This window comes from Augochlora pura, chromosome 2, assembly GCF_028453695.1.
Source record: "Augochlora pura isolate Apur16 chromosome 2, APUR_v2.2.1, whole genome shotgun sequence".
Classification (NCBI taxonomy): Eukaryota; Metazoa; Arthropoda; class Insecta; order Hymenoptera; family Halictidae; genus Augochlora; species Augochlora pura.
Genome location: NC_135773.1, coordinates 8,455,607 through 8,481,066, shown reverse-complemented (window position 1 = coordinate 8,481,066; position 25,460 = coordinate 8,455,607). Strand labels below are relative to the sequence as shown.

At 40.7% G+C, this 25,460-nt stretch overlaps 1 protein-coding gene across 8 annotated transcripts in view; it reads left to right on the top strand.

Annotated features, from left to right (window-relative positions):
- Positions 1 to 25,460, top strand: part of Rg (A kinase anchor protein rugose) — a 147,225-nt gene that overhangs the window by 111,072 nt on the left and 10,693 nt on the right. For all 8 annotated transcript variants that reach the window (XM_078196092.1, XM_078196089.1, XM_078196088.1 and 5 more), the window contains 8 exons: positions 2,299 to 2,416; positions 8,323 to 8,425; positions 11,614 to 11,729; positions 19,864 to 19,976; positions 20,061 to 20,201; positions 23,608 to 23,727; positions 23,898 to 24,050; positions 24,296 to 24,368. In XM_078196092.1, the coding sequence (XP_078052218.1) occupies positions 2,299 to 2,416; positions 8,323 to 8,425; positions 11,614 to 11,729; positions 19,864 to 19,976; positions 20,061 to 20,201; positions 23,608 to 23,727; positions 23,898 to 24,050; positions 24,296 to 24,368 (937 nt within the window). The remainder of the gene's footprint in view (positions 1 to 2,298; positions 2,417 to 8,322; positions 8,426 to 11,613; positions 11,730 to 19,863; positions 19,977 to 20,060; positions 20,202 to 23,607; positions 23,728 to 23,897; positions 24,051 to 24,295; positions 24,369 to 25,460) is intronic.

Below are 25,460 nucleotides of genomic sequence, written 5' to 3'. Positions count from 1 at the left end.
GTCCACAGTAATTCACACTGAAAGAATATTCACAATTAAAGGAATGTTCACAATAATTCACACTGAAAGAATATTCACAATTAAAGGAATGTGCACACTAAAAGAATATTCACACTAAAAGAACACACAAAATAAAAGAATATCCACACCAAAATATCACTGACAGCTCAATACTAAAATATTTACATAAAATACGCCCACATAAAAAATATTTACGACAATGTTATCGTCTCAATTGGATCCCGATTTACCAATTCACAGTTGCATTCATACCTCACCACTCCTTCAAGCTACTTTAGCATACGCAAATTGATGAAATACAAACTCAAGATAAATTTAAAAAAAAAGCGAATTTGACGTATTCGCGTAAAAGATCCCTTGGCAATAGAATGCGTGTTAGATTGCGGTACTTCGCGCTATCTCAATCAACCATGAGGAAAGGTGAGTTCCAATAAGGAAACTCGGCATCGACTTTCACAGTTGTATAAAACTGTTCAAATTAATTTAGCACGTATAAGTCGGCGAAACTCGAAATTCAAGAGACGCGTTTGAGAGAGGACTTTAACCCCTTAGGCACGGGATTTTGCGCGAATGAAATTCTTTATAACTAAATTACCATTTTTCTTAATATATATTTTTTGGGATAGCTATATATAATATTAGCTATTTTTTGGGATAGCTATATATAATATTAGCTATTTTTTGGAATAGCTATATATAATATTAGCTATTTTTTGGAATAGCTATATATAATATTAACTATTTTTAATTAATAGCTATATATAATATTAGCTATTTTTAATTAATAGCTATATATATATTCTTTTCTTAATGTAATGTACTCATACACTTCCAATTTAATCGTTTACTTTAATAACAAATAATACAATTGAGTAAATCAAGAAACATCTGCGAAAGCCACTATAATGGCGCGTCGCGTCTAAGAGGTTAACATAATCGCGCGAAACACCCTCTTGGCTGCGGAACGCTGTTAAATTGCAAAACATTGTACTATCTCATCGAACGCGAGGAAAGTGTACGGTTCCAATCAAGGAAATTCAGCACGGTGTTTTCCAAGCCGATGCAAAAATTCAGTCAGCGAAACGAGTTTGTCGTTTTATTACCGTGTCTTATCACGGATTTAATATTACCTCCGGTCGGGTTAACTCTGCACTTTATTATCTTATCGCGTCGAGCGAAACGTTATTGCGCCAATAACCTGTAACATAGTCAATTGAATCAGAGTCGTTTTTTCATTGACCGGAAAGTAATTTGATGCTTAAATTATATTACGCGTGACTGCGATACTAGAAGTAGGAATATTATATTTTCCTTAGTTACTGCGAAGTTGAAGCGTTGGAGTTAATTATATTTCTTTTTGAAATTGTTGTACACGAGAAAACCATTTAATATTTTATTTCTTATTACAATTATTTTGAGGAGAAATCCATTTAATATTTTTCAAAGTTTTTTAGGAAGTATGTTACAAAGCTTTTTATGAAACCTATTACAAAGCTTTTTAAGAAACCTATTACAAAGCTTTCATTAACCCTTTGCTCTCGAAGCCATTTCAACTGTAAATCTGAAATAATTTTTCTGGCTTCTAGTATTTCCATTTTATATAACAAAATTCATTCTATCGACGTGAAATTGAGTCTAGTGACTCATATAGCATTTACACTTTCTATAATTTTTTAAATCTAAGCTTTGGCGATATTTATAAAAATAATTCTCGAACGCGTTGCAACAATTTTAATTGCAGAGTCGCCACTCGAGTGCAAAGGGTTAAGAAACCTACCGAATGGAAAATAATTCCAATTAAAATGGCTGTCGCCAATTTTCGACTATTCTTGTCTCTATTTTGCGAATAGCTCCGTGGATATTCGCTTTAAACGATTTATTCGTTTAATAACTGTTAGATTAATAACAGCGTTAATAGCTTTCCCTAAAAATAATTCCAAGAGTCTATGAAAAATATTAAATAACTTTATTCTAGCAATTTTAAAGCGAAACTACAGATTTCTTATTTTATATAATCGCAAAATTTTCTGAAACCGTGTCTCCTATAGTTCCATGGACGTTCCTCTCAAACGATTTGATTGTTTAATAACTGTTATAGTAATAACAGTACTAACTTTTCCTAAAGAAAAATCCTACAGTCTTTGATAAATATTAAATAGTTTTATTATAGCAATTTTAAAACGAAACCAAAGATTTCTAAACCTATCTAATTGCAAAATTTTCTGAAACTAATGAATCACATTTCCTAATCGCTTCTTGTTTGCGTTTCTGTTCCAGGTTCTGAAGTACTGCGACCACTTGCACGGGAAATGGTACTTCTCGGAGATCCGCGCGATCTTCTCCCGTCGGTATCTGCTCCAGAACGTTGCCATCGAGATCTTCCTGGCTAGCAGAAGTAAGTCGCCTCGACTCGTCCCGTTCGTTTTCAGAGGATCCCGGGAGCGTAAAAGTCCGGCGGCCGCGACGGCGGCTGCTCCCCGAGACCCGGCTCGCATTCCGTTTCTTGCTCGATCGGCCGTGCCTTTCTGCATTATTTCACACGACGCGATCTAATCTGGCAAAATGGAAACGGAATCCGGAGCTCGCCGAGAGCCGCGCGCGCCCCCGTGCGCTTTTTACGCAATAAATATCTTGCTCCGCGTTACGCCGTCCCCCTCCCCCTCTTTTTTTTTCACCCCCGTGTGTCTATCGGTCGATCCCGGCTACACCTGCTGTCCCTCATTCTTTTCCTATCGTTGCGTAGGATAGCGTTCCCTGAACGAGACGACCCCGTTTGGAAAGCTTGTCGAAAATAGCGGTCCGTAATTAAAAGAACAGCAGCCGTTCCAAGAAATCAATGACTCGAGCTCGGTTGTGTCGGAGCAGCGAGTGTCGTGGTTTGTGGACCGGAAATTAGACTCCGGGGAGGATTCGATGCAAGAATGATGCTATAGAAAATGGTACAAGAAGGCTGAGAATAAAGATTTGTCCTATAAATTTCTGATTTTTTTATTAAATCAGATGAAGCGCAGACGATATAAAATAAACATTTTTCACACGGCTCTGTGATTTTTCAATCTTTCATTTATTCATGTGAAGCGCAGACACTATACAATGAAGAATTTCGTACGACTCTCTGATTTTTCAATCTTTTATTGAATCAGGTGAAGCGCAGACATTGTATCTTCACTCTTCATTTTTCTCTCAGATATTATAATTTATTGTTTGAAAAATAATACATTCACGTTGATAATTTACAATTGGAGAATAAAGTGAAGGAATGATTTCTTAGTCAGCAAATCTATGGAATAAAGATTTTTCGCACGGTTCGCTGATGTTTTAATGTTTTACTGAATCAGGTGAAGCGCAGACAATGTAGAAGAAAGATTTTTCACACGACTCTCTGATTTCCCGATGTTTTATTGAATCAGGTAAAGCGCAGACAATGTAGAAAAATATTTTGCGCGCGGTTCTCTGATTTTTCAATCTTTCATTGAATCACGCGAAGCGCAGACACTGTAGAATAAAGATTTTTCGCACGCCTCTCTGAATTTTCAATCTTTCATTGAATCACGCGAAGCGCAGACACTTCACTCTTCATTTCTCTCTAGAATCTTATAATTTATTATTTGAAAAACAAGACGTCGACGCTGACAATTTACAATTGAAAAATAAAATAAAATAACGATCTCCAATTTAGTAAATCCAGACTCGAACTCGCGATTCCAAAGACGATCGAAGCGACGATAACCAGAGGACATTTTACAAGGACCCTCCAATTACAGTTTTCGCCGTCTAATTGCCGGCCCCGTAACACAACCCTATAAAAGCGCCCGTCGCGGGGGACAATAATCTTCCAGATTAGCATCGACGCCGCCGATACATGATGCCCGCCGGTTTACTTCTTGCTCGCTCGTTAAGCTCCACGAGCGCTGTCGATCGCCCCGCGACAGAGACACGTGAACCACCGTTCTGTCGTTCGTTACCGGTGGACATTATGAAAGGAGGAAACGGACGGTTCGTTATCTCGATTTCATTGTGAGGTGTTAAAACATTCCTCGCGGGCCGGTTCGGCGGGGGACCCCCGGTCACCGGGCGGCCCGATTCGCTTGAAATATAGTTGTTCCTGCGAAGAGGATCGTCGCGGCCCTGGTCCCCGCGCGCGTACACGTACTCGGACAAACGTGGGAGAATCGCTTATACCTGAGGGGCCCCGGCGGGCCCCGCAATCCCGCTGATTATTTCTCCACGGGCGCAGATAAATTTCCGGGCCCGGTCGTCCCTCGATTCTAATCTGATCCCCGACATTCGATGCGTCGTCGTGAAACGCTCGCTCGCTCGCTCGCTCGCTTCGCCGCAACCCAACGGAATGTCATCTCCGCGCGAGAACGGTGAAGGGGGGTTGGTTGGTCGTTCATTAAAAAATTACTGGAAACGCGCGCGCGCGCGCTCGCGCAGGCAGCGTTCGTTAACGGGACCGGTAAAATGCCACGGAGTGGGCCGCGATAAATCCTGCGAACAATAAAAGACGGGGGAAAAAATTACGAGCCGGTCGCTTTATGCCTCGAAACGCGCTGGAACGGCGCGACGCGAGAACCGTGGAAAATACTGTCGGTTTATTTCGTGATTATTCGGGGTCGTGGATGTTCTTTTTGGTGATCTGGAGACACTGATACGAGCTGTTTTGTGTAGCAATTATTTTAGCAACTATTATAGCAGCGCAGATTTTGCTGTTCGGTTGCTATGGTGTTTATATTTGACAGAATTATATGGTTTGATTTGAGAATTAATTTCTATGCATTAGTGTTATAATTAATAAGTATTTACTATATCAGTACTATATACCAGTAGTATATTTTAGTAATGAAATATTATTTTCAAATAAAATATCGATCTTTAAACCTAAATCTCAGAAAATTGTTAATTCGCCAGGACAGTCGAAGCGTTAACCAAATATATTTACTGACATATTCTCGCAGCTAAGCGAAAGTTTTCGCATCGCTGGCTTTTTCTCGGGCGTCCGAGGGCATCGTCGTCGGGCGTCTCGGATTTCGGTTGCTTGAAAAATGGCCCCCGTTGCCCGCGCGACAATGATTCGTCCCCGCGTTTTTCTGTAAACGCGAGACGACGCGCGGGATTTAATCGCGGTCCAGCCCACGGCCAGGTTAAGTTATTTAGTTTATGCACGCGCGGCTCGTGTTACACGCGGCAAGAATGCGCGTCGTCGTCGTCCAGCGTCGTCGCCGGTAAACGCCGCTGCAATTCGGATCAAACGGTGTGTGGCTTCTCGCTCGCTCGCGAGTTTTGATTCGGTATCTTTACGAGCCGCGGCTATTATACTTTGTAATAGGAAATTAAGCAGCTATCATTTTTACTTTCAGATTGTGTTTTATGTTAATCGGTTGTGGTCTTCCTGCAATTACGATGCGCGCGGCCTTCCGCGGCGCAAGGATAACCAATGCGTTAACGGCCATTAATATTTATTGCAGCGGTTTTATTTTAATACCGCGAACGGCTACCTTGGACATTGTTCTTCTGTTCTGATTTTTCAGATTTTTAAGAGGCCGTTGTTTATTGGAGTAAAAACATTTACACGGTGCACAGTGACGTATTTTGTTAAAAAATCGTAGCTAAAATATGCAGATGTCTTCAATATAGACTACGTTTGGTATAGTAATGTTGCTAGAATTGTTAATTTCGATCGTTAATAAATAAGAAATAATATATAATGGATAAATATATGTGGGAAGATTATTTAAATTTTGGCTAATTTTTTAGCGAAGCGGTTAGCTCAGAGAATTTTTGCTATTATTAATTAATATTTGCTAATTCTTTTCCATATCAGTGAAGAAAGATATCAAAAGAAGGCGGTTTTAAAGTGTGTAGTAAAAAATATTTACGCAGCGAACAGAACTAAAAGGGTTAATAGATAAAAAAAGGGGCCATTTTTAAAGAATCGTCAAAATTATTTACTCACGCTCGCAGAACTAATAGGGTTAATGGATATCAAAAGAAGACATTTTTAAATAGTCGTCAAAAATATTTATGCACGGTCGCAGTGTTAGAAGGGTTAACAGATACGAAAATACGGGGCCGTTTTTGAAGAGTCGTCAAAAATGTTTACGCGCGCCCGCCGCGAACGCGAAAGGCAAAGAGGTACGCGAAGCTTTCTTTGATTCCGGCAAGCTCTCTCTGTGATCCCTCTACTTTCCTTCTTTCTTGATTAAGACCGACTCGTATATACCGCCGCTGTATTCGGCGTTACATAAATTACTCGCACGTATTTATGGTAACTGTCGCTTCGCACGCCACCCTTTGAACTCCCGAGGGAGCATCCAGCCCGATCCGGCCGATGCTATTAAAGCCGTGAAATTAAGTCCATCGTCCACCCTCTTTTCATATTTCCGAATTTAACTCGCCGCGTGTCTGCGCCACAGTCATTTCACATTCATCATTTTCTCCAATTAGATAAAAACAGTCGTGCCGAGGATACAATGAGTCACACCGCGCTTCCGACGATTTAGGTTAATAATTCACCGACAGTCTTTTGTTTCAATTGTCGGTGGAAATATTAATATTGAAGAACCGATTTGCATCAAAGCAAGGTTTCTCGAAGCATTGTCTGCGAAGTTCTTCAAATACTTTTACGTATCTAATCTAAATTATGTATAGTATGTGTGTGGAAATAATAAAGTAATTTTTAGGTTTTTAGCTATGAGCTGTTTGCCATGACTAGGGATATTTTGAAATACTGTGATATAGAGAGGCGAGATATATTTTCATAGTATTATTAAGTTAAGATATGGAATAGGATTCAAAAGTAATTTTTAGTTATGCAGATATTTCAGAGCCTATTATTTAATATCATATTATTAGCTTGCTCTGTATTATTCTTTTTATTATTTAGTAATATTCTTCCGTTGCGAAAACAACCCGATAATATACTATTTAGTATAAGTATTATTTAGTATGTTAATTATCCGAGGATAAGATTCTACCTATCAATAATTCAACAGTAAAATGAAGGTTGATATTCCACTAGGAATTTATCAGCGATAATACTACTAATTAGACCGTCAGACGTACCGCAAAGCTAGACAGTATTAGATGTTAATTTTTTAATGAATGACGGACCTATTTGATAAAAATATCACAGAGTATACTTACGTCCATTTATATAAATATTTATGAATTTTCTGTCAACATATTTCATTCAAGATATTTACTCAAAAGCACGTTAGTTTTTCTATAAACCGCAATGATACATTATTAGAAATTAAATAGTGAATATTCTGGGTCCAAATGGACGCAAGCTTCGAATCATTCAATTTTTACTATCCTCAATTAACCCCTTCCCGTGCCATTTAGCTCGACGAAACTCGGGCCCGAGCGGTCCGCATCAACGGGCGCTAAACAGACCAGACTGATGTTTGTAAACAGTCGCAATACGATCCGAAATATAGATGCCCGCAATGCCTGTGATATAGTCAATTTTACGCGATACTAAAATATCACGGCCTTCACGACACACTTTTGTACCTTGCAAATTGAAGGGGTTTCTTAAATTTTAATAATTGAACTGCTTCGTAACAGCAACGACAAGAATCGTGACTAACTGTTCTGAGGTACCGAGAGGAACTAACATTCAGTCACGAGCGTAACTGGCAAAAAATCAGTCCGCGAGCTCGGCTTGTTATGTTTACGTTTGGCCCAAGTATGTGTTCGCGACACAGACTCGCGATGTTTATGTTTGGCCCAAGTATCTGTTCGCGAGCCTGACTCGCGATGTTTACGTTTGGCCCAAGTAACTGTTCGCGAGTCTGACTCGCGATATTCATGTTTGGGCAAAAATCTTCATCGCGAGTCCGAGTCGCTAAAGTACGGCAAGGGGATAACATCTCCGCACATATAGACAAAAATAACATTATCCAAACGATGTGTTATTATTATATACAAACCAGACGTCACCAGCGACGGTACCGCTTTGTCGGCACGGACCTCCAGTTAAACCATTTCGCTCGAAAACGCTCCGCTCTCCTGTCGATCCGATTTTCACGGCTCGGAAAGCATCGCCGCGGCGAGCGGCGAGCAAAGTGTCGCGAGCGGCAAATGGCCAACGACCCTGCCGGCGGTTATACAGATTACGTGTTAAAAGAATCCAACGCGCGAAAACAGAGGGGGCCCCCGGTCGTTTCGCCGGCGATGCGAGTAAGAAGTTCGTCCTTGCCCGCCAGTCCCGCCGAATGATTGACACACGATCCGTCGACCGAAAATTTGGGGGACCCGCTTATAATCCGCGGTTTAACGCCTTTTTGTCCGCAGCCTCGATCCTGTTCGCGTTCCCGGACCAGGCGACGGTGAAAAAGGTGATCAAGGCGCTGCCGCGGGTCGGCGTTGGCATCAAATACGGGATTACGCAGACTAGGTAAGAACCGCTTTCGGGTCCGCTGGCGAACCAGCCACCGCCGCCTCCTCCGAAAGGGGGGGGGGACCACCCCCCTTTTCGCCAACACATCTGGATCCAAAGGGATCTCGTGGGGCTATCCTGGATACACGCTCCCCGCATTCCGGGCTCTTTCTTTGTACCCGCCCGCGGGATTCCGATCGCGATCAGGATCGGATCTAGGACTTTCTTGTGTTCTTGGCGGCGCGCATGCGATTCAGATCGTACGATAATGGACGCGGGATGGTTATCACGAAAGCTTCTCCATCCCCCCGGGGGACAGATGGCATAACACGCGCGGAATGCGTCGCGACGACGGAATCCGTCGACGTTATTGACTAATAGAGGTTTTTAGTTGCGTGCTGCACCGTCCGCGGAGCGATTGAGAAATTTGTTACCGGAGGATGTCTGTTCGTCGCTCGGTTATCACGCCGCGAACGTAGCTCCATCTTTAATCGCGTTTAACAGTCGTTGTTTATACAGGATGCATTCGATGACTTATATAAAGAGATGAGGATGCTTTTTTAGGAAAATCTGAGGAAAATGTGAGGAATGAGATTTTATTATTTTCGAGATAATTAGGTTAGAAATGCCGCTTCGACGTATACGCACTTATGGTTAAGGGATGATTCAATGAGCGTCGCACAGTGGCTATTGTATTTTTAAACAAAGCTCTATAACTTGCTTGTTTCTCTTATATGCTAGTCGATTCATAGTTCGTTGTAGTAAATTTTTATTAATTTGTCGATAATCGTTAGCTGTAATAAACTATTGCCAATTAGTTATAGTAATAACCTTAACAAGTTATAATAGTTAATTAATCAGATTCTTTTCCACTTATTTACAAATTAATAATAATATCCAATTATTACAAATTACTTACAATAAGTAACGAGTTATAATAACGTTAATCATTAATAAGCTCTTTAACCAATTATTACAAATTACTTACGATAAACAACGATTTATAATAACGTTCATCACTATCAAGACCCTTATCCAATTATTAAAAATAAATTACAACAAATATCAAGTTACAGACGTTAATAATTACATAATTTTTCGTCCAACTCTATCATCACCTATAAAACGAATTTATTACTTACACTTATGTAGTAATTATATTTATGTTATTTATTACCTACTTATTTCACAAACAAAGCCGAAAATGACAAAATTCTGTTCTTTATACTTTTCTCACATTTTCATAAAGAATCGCCTTTCGCTTGCATTCGAATACACCCTGTATGAAAACGAGCCGACGGAAAACGACCAACCCAGAGACAGGAGAAGAAAGATAGGGAGTGAGTCCATGTGCATAGACCGCGAGCGTATAATCGACGATATTTCGTATCGGAGTAGCAAATAGTCAGCGCGGCGGGACTAATTCGCGGAAGAGATTAGGATCGCGAGGCGGAGGATGTATCGACGTATTCCGTTGAGAGGATACGTGTAGGCTCCGCGTCTTCGCATCGCGACCGTGTGGTTCCGTAGGAGAGGAATCCTTTCTCGATATATACCAATACTCGCGCAGCCGGACGAGGACAGGCGGCGAAGAACACAGGTTCGCGTATCCAGGCTTCGATCCATCCATTAAAGCGCTCCTTTATACGTGAGAGCGAGAGAGAGAGAGAGAGGGAGAGAGAGAGAAAGAGAGAGAGATAGAGATAGAGAGATAGAGAGATATTAAGAGAGAGAGAGAGAGAGAGAGAGCGAAAGAGAGTACGAGAGAGAGAGAGAGAGAGCGAAAGAGAGAACGAGAGAGACAGACAGAGAGAAAGAGAGAGAGAGAGAGAGAGCCGGCGAGAAGGATACGCCGGCCATAAATATACGGAGGCCGGCTCCGACGTCTGATCCGAGGGAGATTCCTGGCCAGCAAAAATAATCCTCCGGTGTAGAAAACGTGCATCCGCGTCGTGACGCCCTGTACCATGCTACGGGCCGCCGGAAAAATATATGCGACTCCACGGACCCCGACCATATTGGAAAACCCGTGGGACCGATATGGTGCTCCGGCGAGGACGACGCGACCGCGCTCGAAATTCGCGCCGTTCAGACCGCGCATCAGAGTCAGATCGTCCATTTTGCTACGAGATAATTTTACGTCGATTTCACGAGATAATTCAGGCTTCGCGCGGACTTTTATTTATAATACATGTTTATTTATAATACAAGTTTCTCTCCTCTTTTTTATTTATAATACAAGTTAGTTCATAGAGTGGACTTTATATTTTCGAGCTAGTATGTTACTCTTTAAAACAAGTTTCGTATTTATTTATAAAGTAATAATAGATATAATATGCTTTGAAATAGTCGCCACTATTTTCGGCCATTTTGGTACCTCTTTCAAATCTCTCTCTGTCGAATAAGTCAACGAAAGATATGGCGATTTTGATGCTATTAATTCGTCAATAAAAACTATTTTTACAGTTTAGAATTTTTAAATTTTTTATATTATATGCATAAAATAAATATTGTTACATGAAATGGAAATACCAGAAGCCAGAAAAATTATGTTAGATTTGCAGTTGAAATGGCTTCGAGTGCAAAGGGTTAATTTGCGAACTAGATTCGATTATATCGCGACTCGACTGTATCTTGTCACGAGGCTGATTTTACCGTCGCGCAGCAACGAATTCTCTTTCGCGCGTCCGACGCCGTAGGACCTCCGTATCACTCTTTCTCAAAGCAGTGATAAACTTTTTCATAGTTTCGCAAGATTTGTGCTCGAATCGCGCGCGAGCGCGCGCGCCTGGAATTTATACATCCGGTTGTCGTCGCGCGCCACCCTTCCTTTAATATCATCCAGCGTGTACGGCCATTAAAGTCTCCCGTATAAATTCTAAATCAGTGATCCCGGGCGTTCGTAAAACCGTCCCGGGGCCAGTTTTACGGCGCGAAATAAAGCACCGTTGCTCCTGACGCGATAGATCTTCGCGGATCGAGAACGACTGTCATCGGTAATTGCGTAAAAAGACCGGTGATTGACTATCCGCGGGCGGCGCCCGTTCCGTCGCGCAATTATTTCCCCCCGCCGTTGAAAAGAAACGGATCGCTTCCCAGAGGATAATTATTATTAACTGGCCCGGCAGCCGCGTGCTTCCCATTTACGCTTGTTAATGTCATACTCTGTATAGTATGGAGTCTGAAACGCTACATTGTCCTTGCAGGAAAGCTTCAATGATGTCGCCGCGGCAGCTAATGAGAAGCTCGAACATGACGCAGAAATGGCAGCGGAGGGAGATCACGAACTTCGAATACCTGATGTTCCTCAACACGATCGCTGGTAAGATACTCGTTCTATTAGTCATCTAGCTTTTATATTTGCTCGTTATTTTTATTTATTTTTATTTTTATTTTTCTGCGCTTGCATGAAAAGGTGCTGTTATTTCTGCAAAATAGATTCGGCAGTTTAATATTTATTTTTCTACTGATAATGATCAGAACTTTCTCTATTTTGGAGAATAATGAACCCTTTGATTGGTTCAACCCATTGACTATGATAGACGTAGATATACGTACTTAAAAGTCTGCCAACATTTTTGATTTAATTTTGACTGAAATTTTGATTTCATTAATACTACTTTTTAATTATACAATAGTACTTTTTAATTATATACTAACTCTAAGTACAGGTGATTTTTTAAGTTTACAGAATCGTGAGAGGGGTGTTAATTACCTACGATCAATATCGATAGAAAGCGCTTTTAAATGTCCATACTAAACAAAATTAGAAACCAATATTATATAATAATATATACAATAATATATGATAATATATAGTATAGTATATAGTATATGATAATATATATAATAGTATATACATAATATATATAATATAATATTAGTCATAGTCTAACACTCTAAACCAATCGTTTAAAAACTGTCCACGTAATCCAGTATCAAAAAATCCATCGGGCTTCGAGAGACGCGCGAATACCTGTCCATCAACGCGCCCAATAATTACCCCGCGTCGCGCGCTCCTGATCTCCGTTATTTGTCGAAACGGGCTGATCAAGCGTGATCCGGTAAAAATCGCGGGAGGGTGGGCCGAGTCTCGAGTTTCGTGATTTAGCCTCGCGTCGCGCGGGCACAAAAGGGATCCGGCCGATATTAAACCGAAGGAGAAACAAAGGCGAGCGCGCGCGGTGTGCGGGGGGAGGGGAAAACGTGGAACAGAGTCGGTCCCTCGGGAGAGGATTACCGGGGCCCACCAGCCGGGGGATTACTCGTATGGGGTGGCTAACGGAACACGGAGCTGATTGAGAACATCCCTAATACGTCGCGACAGATTCCATCCGCCCGTGTGCAACCGTAGATCCTCCGTCCTGCTCTCTCTCTCTTTCTCTCTCTCTCTTTCTTTCTCTCTATTTCTCAGCGTCGAGATATCCCTTTCTCCTCCTCCGTCCTTGCTCCAGGACCCGCGCGCGGGGTAAAATCGAGCGCTACGTTCGGGCCGGGGCTGTCCGCAGACGTCGCGTTTTCTTTCCGCAACCGGTAAGCCGATATGATTTTTTTCTCTCTCGACGACGGTCCGCCCCTTTTATTACTGTTATCCTGTGTAATAGGTTGGAGAATTCGGTCGGGGGAGGACGTTGTAGGGAAAAATAATGTCTTGTCTGTTGTCTCTTTTCATGGTCGTGGCAAAAAGGTTTTGGGTGAGAATAATTTTAACAACAAGTCAGCTAACCAATTAGCATCGTATCAATCTATTAATACGATTTTCTTCGCACCCGTTGAAGCACCGTAAAGAAACGATTGCAGACTCTAAAGAAAAAAACTCATTCCTCGATCCATCAATCGTTGTTAACCCCTTGCCGTACTATTTTCTTCATATCTGCAACGATAAGAAGTTTCTTGATTGTAATATTTTCTAAGAACGAGATTTATTTTTTATATTTATTTTATATAATAAATTTTGGATTTATCGCGTGTCTACAGTCGCTTCAATGTTTAAAAACTGTCGAAAAGAGACTAGAATTCTATTCAAATTTGTTGAAAGGTTTTGAATTGAAACTTTAATACACTTTATTTTTAATTCAATTTAATACTTCAGAACATTCGCGTATCCAGTAGAATAAGTGATGTATAACAGAACTACATATACAGAGAAAAATATATACAGTGGTAGTGGTAATCCGAGGTGGCAACCTCGCGGTCCGGTTTCTGCTTTTGAGCTGAAAAATCCGTGGGCCTTCGTCGCCAACGGCTCACCCTCATAAAGGGCCATAAAACAGTTCGCTGGGCCTGTTTTCCATCGGTAGTCATCGTTGAAATTTTAACAAAATTAAAATCACGGAATAGCATTCGCGCTAAATAAATTATTACCAGAAATTCTCGTCGCGTTCCAGACTCGTCAAAGTACCTAACCAGACATAACCTGCCATAACCCGTTGTCTATCATCGACGACACGTTGTCGCCGACTGGTCTACGCTTCTAATAGGGAATCGGTCCGCGAACTCGACGACTCGCGAACAAGCCGAATTACGTAAGCGAACGATTTATGTCTGCCCACGCGCGGCCGGCCCTCTTAATGACGAGGATCACCGCGGACGCGTAATTATTTGTACATCGTCGTGGACGCAGCGTGGATGCCAGAGGGTGGTCGTGTATTTACGAGCGTTATATATTAATTGCGCAAATAAATAGTGGTGTCGATGGGGTGGGTAGGGTGGCCAGGGAGAGAGGGAGAAGGAGGAGAAAAAGGAGGAGGTGGAGGAGCGCAATTGGGCAAGGCCCGGCGGGAGAACACGTTGCGAAAACGAACCGGTCCCGCTGCCAGGCTCCCGCATGCGATACAGGGCCCCGTTGTTTATTTGCCCGGTCGCATCGGTTTATTAAAAATTAATGATAGTAGAGCCGATGTAAATACGATAGGCGGCCTGCGTGTCCCGATGCCGGGGCCCCGGAGATCGCTCCGCGTGGGTGGAACCCTCTCTCTCTCTCTCTCTCTCTCTCTCTCGTTGCACGTAACGCCGCTGCACGGTCTGTCCTCCTTCCGCCGATCATATGGCCCCATCCCTACGTCGGGCTTTCTCCCGCAGCTGATGGGTTTACGTTTAATTACATCTCTCTGGCTGCTTCTTGCGGCATGTCCGCCTTTGCCCGCCGATGATTGGTTTACGAGATTGTTTCACGCCGTTCCCGCTGGATTGAATCTCCGCGATTTTTTCGGAGGCACGTCGGGGACCGAGCCGATTAGTATAAAATATGGAATATAATATAGAATATCGAATATAATATAATTTGATATATTGAATCAAATAGAATACTGAATATAACATACTGAATAGAATAGAATAGAATATATCAAATACCATAGAATAAAAAAGGCATAATACATTAAATACGACAGAACTTAAATTTTCTTTCGATTTAGTAAAAACGATCGGCAATCGTATGTTTTATAATACACTGAATGTAATAGAATATAGAATATAAAATACTGAATATAATAAATATATAGAATATACAATGGAAAATAATATATTAAATATCACAGAATAAAAAATATAATATATTAAATACAACACGTCATAAATTTTCTTCCAACTTGGTAGAAACAATCAGCAGTCGTATTTTTTCATTTACCATTAAAATGCCAAAGCCGCTCGTGTACAGATTGTATTAACATTGTACCAGATGTTTATCGTTTAACGTCTGCATAGTCTACGGTTTCCTAGCATTGTGCCATCGGGCCGATCGCGTGCGGAAAATATCAAGATACAGACATTTACGTAGATCTCGGTTGTTTTAGTAGCCGATTCTCTTTTAAACAATGGTTGCCGCTTGTGAAGATGTAATTTCATCATTCCGACGTTGTATTATATTCGCGATACCGCGATAACGTTCCCAGACAGGTAATTGTCCTGGACCTAACACTATCGGGAACGTTTGCATCGATAAATCTAGTCCCCGACAACTTTGCACTTTCGATATGCAACGGCGTCTCGCAGTTTATCTCCTTCGACGGAGACCGCGGTGGAATGCGCAGAATGGCTCCTCCGGCACGGAGATCGTGTATCCTTTCTCGTTTTAGCTTCACGAGTGCCGTTTTCCATTCTTTGGTAGCGCGAGACAATAGATTTGTACAACGTCGATCAAATATCGTGTCGAACAGCCGTATTTTCTTCGAATTTTGTGCAACGTTGTGCAAATTGTGATCGAGTTTGTTGCGAATTATAATTGAATTTGTTGTGAATTATAATTGAATTTGTTGTGAATTACAATTGAGTTTATTTCCAACTATAATTGACTTCGTTGCAAATTAGAATTAAATTTATTGCGAATTACAATTGAATTGATTGCGAACTAGAATTAACTTCATTCTAAATTACAATTGACTCAATTTCGAATTACAATTCACTTCGTTGCGAATGATAATTAATTTCTTTACAAATCCCAATTGACGACATTGCAAACTACAATTGAGTTTATTGGAAATTCTAATCGACTTCATTCCAAATTACAATTGACTCAATTTCAAATTACAATTGACTTCGTTGCAAATTATAATTGAATTTATTGCGAATTAAAAATGAATTTATTGCGAATTACAAATGAATTTATTGCGAACTACAATTGACTTAATATCAATTTACAATTGACTACATAGCAAACTACGATTAAAATTATTGCAAATTATAATCATTTTCATTATAAATTACAATCGACTCAATTCCAAATTACAATCGACTTCGTCGCAAATTAAAATCGACCCGAAGCCACCGCTTAAACCCAATACACTTCAACTTCAATTTCAACCATCGGGTCCACCCTCTCTCGTCGGTTGCAACAAATGATCAGCCGAAGCATTTTTTTTTTTAAACCGTCGAGGTAATTACTTCGGCGCATTCTTTTGCCTCTCGTCCAAGACCGCTGAAATATTAATATCCAATTAAGAGCGGCCGTTTCTGCGTACATATACGATTCCCCCCCGGGAATCCACCCACGCGTCGATCCGACAACGACCGAGACAAGACGACGGAACACGGTGCGCAGTACTTCGACAGAAGTTCTGGAAGAAAAATACAGTTTCTGGGTTCTGTAATTTAATCGAATGCTTTTTTGTAAATTAACGGAACCTAGTGGTTCGTCCGCGATAATTTGTTATATTGATTTTTCTAAATGAAAATCTTTGTTCGTTAATAATTTTAATTTTGGATTATTTGAATTTTGATTTATTTGAATTTTGGATTATTTGAATTTTGATTTATTTGAAATTTGAATTATTTGAATTTTGATTTGTCCGAATTCTGAATTATTTGAATCTTAAATTAGTTGAGTTTTGAATTATTTGAATATTGAATTCTGAACTATGTGAGTTTTGATTCATTTGAATTTTGATTTGTCTGAATTCTGAATTATTTGAATTTTGATTTATTCGAATTTTAAGCTATTCAAATTTCGAATTATTTGAGTTTTGAATGACTTGAATTTCGAATCACTTGAATTTTGTATGATCCGTGTTTCAACCACGATTTACTACCGAATTTGCTACCGAAACGCGAAACAGCCGTCGACCAAGAAAAAAAAAAGAGACTCGATGCTCGGCTACAGCCATTTCGCAGGACTTCCTGCCAATTTTTCTCCGCGTTGCACGCGCCCCCTTAAATCTCGGCATAGTGGCGAGTTAAAAACGAGCCTCTCGTCGCGGCCGGCACTTATTATAACGTTGTTCCCGGTGGATCCGGCGCGGAACGGTGCAGTAGGTAAAAAAGTAAGGGCGGGCGCGGGGGCGGAGTGAGCATGGGGAGCGCGTGTGTCGCGGGCATTCCGGTGTCGGGGAGCGTCCCGAGAGCGCTCACTCACCGCGACGCTACCATTAATAATCACTTTGATGCATAACGCGGCCTTACTATTATTTACGTCCGACCGTCGGTCGTGCAGCGTCAGGATTTACGACGCATTGTAGCAACGACGAGTCTTGTGCGGCGACCGCCTTGCCGCACAGCGCACCGCAGACTATCTTTCTCTCTCTCTCTCTCTTTTCCTTTTTTCTCTTTTTCCCTTGCTCTCTTTATTTCTATCTCTCTTTCACTCTTCTTTTCTCTTTCACTCTTTCTCCCTCTTTTATTCTTTGTCTCTATTTCACTCTTTCTCTCTCTTTTATTCTTTGTCACTCTTTCTTTCTCTTTCTTTCTCTTTCTTTCTCTTTCTTTCTCTTTCTTTCTCTTTCTCTCTCTTTCACTCTTTGACTCTCTTTTTTCTCTCTCTCTCTTTATTTCTATCTCTCTTTCACAGTTTCCCTTTCTCTCTCTCTTCTTCTCTTTCTCTCTTTATCTTCCTCTGTTTCTCTTTCTCTCTTTATCTCTCTCTCTGTTTCTCTTTCTCTCTTTATCTCTGTCTTCCTCTCTTCCTCTCTCCTTTTCTCTCTTTTCCCCCGTCTCCTCGCCTTTTTTTACTCTCGTCCACAACCGAATTGAGTATCCGGTGAGTTTCTCGGAGACAACCAGTCGGCGACTTTGCCGTCGTGCAAATTGATGCCGGGAATACCGGATTCTTGGATACCCGGAATGCACCCTGTTCGCTGTGTAACGCGGATCGTCGAGTATCGGCGAATTCGGTGAGGTTTCCGTTCCCCTGAATTCCAAAGGGATTCCCAGGCTTTCTCGAATTTTTCGAGTCGCGGTAATGAGCAATGCGCGTCGAGCGACGGTGCTTCGATTTCGAATATATTTTGAGGCGACGCTCTATAGGACATGTACTTTGGGAAGCGTGGATTTGAAGGTTCGCAAAATCGTGCTTGTTGAATAAGTATGACGATGTGTTTGTTGAACATGTTCGGGAAAATTTTATAATTTAGTAATGGCGAATTTAATAGTATTTATATTAATATATTTATAATATTTTATAAAGGAAAGTGGCTAGCAAAATTCAATATAATTATTATTAGCAAAAATTTAAATTTAAACACTATACCTTACGAGTATCAAAAATACGATTATAACTTAATTATAATCAGCACAAATTTAAATTTGAACACTATACCATCCGACTTCTAAAAATATACAAGGAGCTATATACATCTAATAATTTCCTAACCATAAAAATACATATTGTTAAAAATCAACCGAAATAAAATATAAAGAAAATAGAAAGTATAATTACAAGAAATTTATATGCAACTCGGGGCGATGCAGTTCGTCTCCGGAACTGTCCACCGCGTCGACCAAAAATAAACGATGTCTCTCCTTCCGATGCTCCTAATCACTCGGGCCCGGCTTTTTGCCGGCAACATTTCCCCGGCGCGATGAAAAAGCGCGCGGGCGCGAAGTGCCACCGCCTAATTCTATTTTTACGAAAATGCACGCTCTCTCTCCCGAGGGAAACGAGATGCTCCCCGTTTAGTAAGCGCATAACTCAGACCGTGACGGCTAATCGTTCCTGAAATTGTCACTTCTGGAGGTCTCACTCTTCCATACAGCCGCCCTCCCCCCTTCCCCATCTCCGAATCCCATTCCGAAGTGCATTAGCGACGGCAGCCGGGCTGCAAGCCTGACTTCGTCTAATCTCCTCCCCTGTCGCTAATTAAAACCCGTCAGCGAGTTTGTCAGCCCGGCAACCTCCTTACATTGGATCGTTTACGAACAAGGTTAATTCGCGCTATCCCGTTCTGGTCGGTTTCCGAATTCGACGACAGGTGTCCGTGGATGTTTCTTCACCGTCGTTGCAACGGAGATGTAACTTCTTTTGTACTTACGTTGTTCAACCCTTTGGCATGGAATTTTCTTTCTTTACAGTTGCTGCGATTAGGAATTTTTCTATTGCAATTTTTATCTTGGAGAGAATGGAAATTAGTGTGTATTTTGAGGCTAAATTTACTAGAGTGATCGAGTAGCAATGGCGAGAATTTTAAATATTAATGACGAGAATTTTAAATATTAATGATAAGGAGTTTAAATATTAATGATTAGAGTTTTATTTGAATTTTAAAGCATTTTTATTTCGATTTTTAGACCAAGTTTTAGACGAATTTTTATTTGAATTTTTTGTTGCAGTATGGTAAGGGGTTAACCTTGTTCTAGTTACAGAATTTGCAACTCGAGCCTTGGTTTTACTAACTCTTGTTTTGCATAGTTTTACATAACTATTCGATGTACTTGACAGAATTGTAACAAAAATTAGACAATGTGGAACAATGCTGATAAGAAAGGAAATACCCATTCTTCTTCGCAACGACAGAATTATTAATTAAAGCAAACTACATAATAATGTTGAAATAATAATTATAATAGTTATAATAACAATAATACTAATAATAATAATTAATCGGAAATAAATCATACAGTCCCCATAAACTTTTTAAGATCCACGTTCTCTTTGTATCAAAGACTACAATATACATTTCCTGTTTCGAAATAATAATAAATAAATAAATAAATTTTAACATAAAAATAAACACTCTATTATGTTTCAGGACGAACATACAACGACTTGAACCAGTACCCAGTGTTCCCGTGGGTGTTGACTAACTACGAAACGAAAGAGCTCGATCTCAGCCTGCCCAGCAATTATCGAGACTTGTCAAAGGTAACAAAAAATACCACGAAACGAAGAAAGTGATATTGAATATTTAGGACGTGTTTTCTAAAGATTTCTTATGCTTTCTAACAGCCAATTGGAGCGTTGAATCCGAGCAGAAGAGCGTACTTCGAGGAACGTTTCCAGAGCTGGGAACACGACAGCATACCGCCTTTCCATTACGGCACGCACTACTCGACCGCGACTTTCGTTCTGAACTGGATGATCCGCGTGGTAAGAATCTATAAAGACGATTTCTAAAGGCAATTTGAACTGTATAAAAAATTCTAGAGAGGATATTTATTTATTTTCGTGACATTTTGTGATATTGAAGTGTGAAGAGTTGGTTTACGCTAGAATTACCGAATTCTTTAGACAGGACTTGTGAATATTGTTTAATAACGTTGCTAAAGTTGGATTTATTTAAACATATATTACTATAATATATGCTTGAATAAATACAATTATTGAAAAATTTTTTCTGGACTTTTTTATAATAGCAGGAATTGTGGAAGAAAAGAGATAGAAATCACTCACTATGATCAACTTGGTAGTGTAGTATTTTTAAAGTTCTCTATTATTTTACAATAATTATGCTGGTAACAATGCAGTAATAATACAGTAATCAAAAAGATACGATATAGAAATATTAAAAAAAAGAATGAATGAAGGCAATAAAGGAAGAACTAATATACAATAGTATAACAGTTGACAAATTGCTACAATTTTAGTGCTGCAATAAGGCGAAGGAATTATTTAAAAAAATATCAAAATTGCCATAAGAACAGTTTCAACTGAAGTACAATCTACTTAGGAAATTAAATTAACCCTTCAATTTACTGCTAGTATTTTCCATACAATTTATCAATCAACCACCAACCCCTAATTCAATAATCTTTGCTAACACCCAAACGAATTCAAAACCATAGAACCCGCTTCAAACCTAGCGAATGAAATACGTAACCTTAATGGACACCCATTAAGCCTTTCAATCGTCCAATCTCCAACCATCTTGCGCCACATTCCCACATAAATAAAAGTCAGGATCACGCATTAAGCGGATTACACATCCCGAAGCAGATATTTTGTAAACAAGACTTAACGCGGGCGCCGATAGTCGTTCCGCCGTGGCCCGGAGCATCGTTAAACCCTGAGGAACAGCCCGACAATCGTCGGTCCGCGGACCGTCTATTTGAGAGACCAGTCCAGTTCGAGCCATAAATTTCGACGACGCATTCGGTAGTGTCTGCACGCTAATTTGGGGGCGTCGAAACGCCCTCGAGTCAACGAATCCCGCCTTCCCGTTAAATATGTGCATTTGTTTTCTGCCGCGGGTTTCCTGCCTGCCTGCCTGCTTCGTCCTCCCTGCGCGTTGACGGGACGCGCGCGCGCGCGCGGGCTCGTTTCGCGAACGATTCCGCGCAAAAATACGCGCCGACCGTTCGCACCAACGACAGCGTTAATTTTCCCAAGAGGAACCGGCTCCTATTTTCGCAAGAGGAACGCGCTTCTCTCTTCGCAAGAGGAACGCTTCTCTGCGCGCTAGTTTATCGCCCGTTGACCAAACGACGCGTTTCTTCAAATTAATATCCACGATTTTAACGCGGAGCCGCGAGACGCGTTACGAACGCGCGCGGAATTGAGTTTGGCGGAGCAGAAATTCGCGTGGCTAAATTAATTTTAATTTAATTTTTGATTAGGATTATTAAAGGATAATTGAGATTGTTAAAGAATAATATTCGATGGTTGGGAAATATATTTTTGAAGCTGAAAATGAAAGACGTTTTTCTTACAGGGTACGAGTAATTTATTGACTTTTATATTTCACTTTTTGGTTGAATATTTTTTCAATAATAAATGAGGAAAATATATGGAAAATACTGCTTTCGACTTTGTATATTTGATATACCAAACAGAAATTATCGCGTAGGATAAAACAAATATTTTCGTGAACAAAGCCTTGCTATATCAGGTATTAAAATATACAGTAAAGTCGTCTTAATTGTCCCTCAGATTTTAAACAGAAATAGACAATTTGGGAAGAGTTGATACGACTATTTAAGCGCCGTGGTTCATTTCTATAATCACCGATTGTCAATAAACTATAGAAACTAACCGCGAGGCTAGAATAATCGTATCTACTCTTCCCAAATTGTCCACTTTTGTTCACTGAGAGAAAAGCTGAGAGAAAATTGTAGAGAATTTACTAAAATAACAACGCGACTCGATTACGAAATTGGCTCTGAAAAATTACAATTAACTCTTCTGTTTAAAGAAAACCAGATTACTTTCCAAAACAAATAAATCCGACGGATTTAGTAATCGTCAAGATTTCCATTTTTCGCGAAATCGGCGCCGTGCGCGCATCGCGGATTCAATTTCACGTAAACGGTGCGCGCGTTCGAAAGCGTGCATTCGTCGCATTTGCATGCAAATCATCAATAAGGATTTTATTATTCCTTTGCCCGTGCGACGCCCCGCTGTTCGCCCCGACGATATACTGCACCATAAACAATTTATTGCTTTATAACTGTGCAGCTCGTTGTCTCTTTCGGACTATTTTATAAATACCGTTAACGATACCTATACAGATGGCGGTTCTCGCGGGATCGGCAAGGCGCGAGGCTTTTCGAACTTTCCGCGCGCGCGCGCGCGCACGCACACGGCCGAGAGAAGTTGTCGAAAATTTTATACGCGACCATAAATCACGGGACGCCCACGACCGCGAGCGAAACGCGCGTCGATCTTCGGAGAGGTCCTCTGTTAACATTCGTCAGCCTGTCAGAGAGAGAGAGAGAGAGAGAGAGGGAGAGAGGGATGCCCTTGCGACAGAGTACATAGACTGTTTCGCATGGCTCTTCGCGCGAGTCGTTCGCGTAAACGCCTGGCCCTTTTGCTTTTACGAGCTGTTGTTTCACTCGCCCGTGAATTCCACCACTTTTGTCTCTACGCAGTTTATTATGATTCCCAGCGTGCTTATGGCTTCTGGTCGTGATGGCGAATTTGAGTACGATGAGACCATTGGAAAGAATTAGTGTAACGCTGAATTTACCATCGTTGGTCAAATGACTGGTTTTATTTGATAATTGTTGGATGTCGTAAAGATACTTTCATCAAAAAGCGTTGATTATATCTCCTTATTCAGTATAATTTTTATGCAGAAGCGTTGCCTATGATACCCTTTTTAATCTCGATGAAAAGCGAAGAAAAGCAGACGCCGAAAATACCGACTTCTATCTCATGGATATTCCATTTCTAAGTCGTAAAAATCATGAGAAAATGATTCGAATATGATAGTTTTACGTAAACTCAATTTTGTAATTTTTATAATAGTTGCTAGTCGATTTTAGGTCTCGGTAATTCTGATATCAAGACAGAATAATTGATAATATTTCTCTCTTTAATCCTAGATTTAAAGTTTCTCTCTCCAATTTCAATTTCATTAATTTATACTTTATCTCTTGAAGTATAAAAATGAATTACCCAAATTGCTCGCGAGAAGACTATAATAATAATTTCTAGACCAAAATCCATCCATTTTATCATGTTTCACGTTTCTGTGTAATGAAAAATGAAACTAAATAAATAGTAATAATGAACGCTTGCGACATAAAAATACTGTAATATATCATTATTTCAGGAACCGATGACCACGATGTTCTTGGCCCTCCAAGGCGGCAAGTTCGACCATCCGAACCGACTATTTTCCTCGATCGCCCTGTCATGGAAGAACTGCCAACGGGACACTTCCGACGTGAAGGTTCGTTTCAACCGAGAAACTCGGAAAGGACGCGCGCGCCCGCGCGCGAGCTTATTAGTTACACCTCCGCGAGCAAAGGATACGCGCGTCGCTATTGTTACAACTCGCGAATAAATTCGTCGTCCTACAGCGACGTAGAAACGCGTATAAATAAAGTGGCTTGTTAACAGGAGCTGATTCCGGAGTTCTTCTTCCTGCCAGAAATGCTTGTGAACAGCAATCGGTATCGGTTGGGTAGGCGGGAAGACGGAAACTCGGTCGGCGATGTTGAGCTACCGCCGTGGGCCTCGTCGCCGGAGGAGTTCATTAGGATCAATCGAATGGTACGTTGTTAATTAATTTATATCGCTTGTAATATATTAAGTATTTTGTGTAGTGAAAATACATAGTGAAATAATATGTAAAAGCGAGCACGATAGAATTTTTTAAGAATCAAGGAATTTATTTGTATTTATTTATTATTATATTAGTAGTATTTATGCTATTATTATTATGGCTTATTATTTTTTTCATTTATTTATATTACTATTTTAATTTGTACGCTAATTGTAAATTTTTCTTTCTGCAGGCTCTCGAATCGGAATTCGTCTCTTGTCAATTGCACCATTGGATCGACTTGATATTCGGTTACAAGCAGAAGGGTGAGTTTTAACCTAGAACTTTGTAAAAACAATCGTAACGTTAGAATTTCTTTAATTCCAATTTTTTAAATGTGATACAGATTCTTAGGAATTGAACTCAGCATCAAACTCATACACTAAAGAAATGAAACAATTTTTGTTCATCTCATATATTATTCCTTCATTTTCAATCCTGGACTTCGACAGCAAATTAATTATTTTGCCTCCAAGCAGAAGATATAAATAAAATTCGCATTTAGTGCACCACGCATAAAGTCTTCGCCACGACAATGTCGTAAACTAATACTAATGCTAAGCCAAGCCCGTGGTTGATTCGTAAAATATTGTGTCTCTCTGATAAAGTCAAAGTCGAAGTCGAGCTAGGTCCACTCTCGATCGCGAAACGCAGCGTTACTTTATAAATGAAGACGATAACATCCGGACAATAGGGCGAGCCATAAGGGGAGGCTGCGCCGGGTGTGTTGGGACACGCGGAGTCGGGTCAAATTAGGCTTGCACCGATGGTAATTGCCGGTGGCGCCTCTATATCCGGCGCTTCCCCGAAGATGCTCGCGCGCCCGAAGAAAGTGGGGGGCGCGGTGGCGTCGCTCGCTCGGCGCGTATGGAAGGAATTAGTTTTTCGTTAAGCTTCCTCCCGGGGCCTTGTCCCGACCAATTAGGCACGTGTGCGGGCCGCGACAATGCGTTGCCACCCCTAATACGTAGCACGTTTACAGAGCGGTCGCGCTAGATGTACAGGAAACGCCGGGCCACAAGCAATCGACAGAGAGAGAGAGGCCACGAGAAAATCGACCTAGCAAACGTGACGGAGACAAATGCCGCCTGTCGCCGGCTATTTATTTCCCGATTGTTCAACCGGGTACCTTCTGGCCAAGACGACCGCTCAAAGAGATTTAAACCTTTGCAATAGGACTCCTTTCATGCTGCGTTGATTAGTACTTGTTTATTCTTAATAATGTTCTTAATAGGTCCAGAGAATTTTTGTTTCCTTTACTGTATTTATTTATTATTGTTTTTAGAGTTTGATGACCGAAGAATTCAATTTTATTTTGATTTAGAAGAAATTAATATTTGGTAAATTTTGCGTGGAGT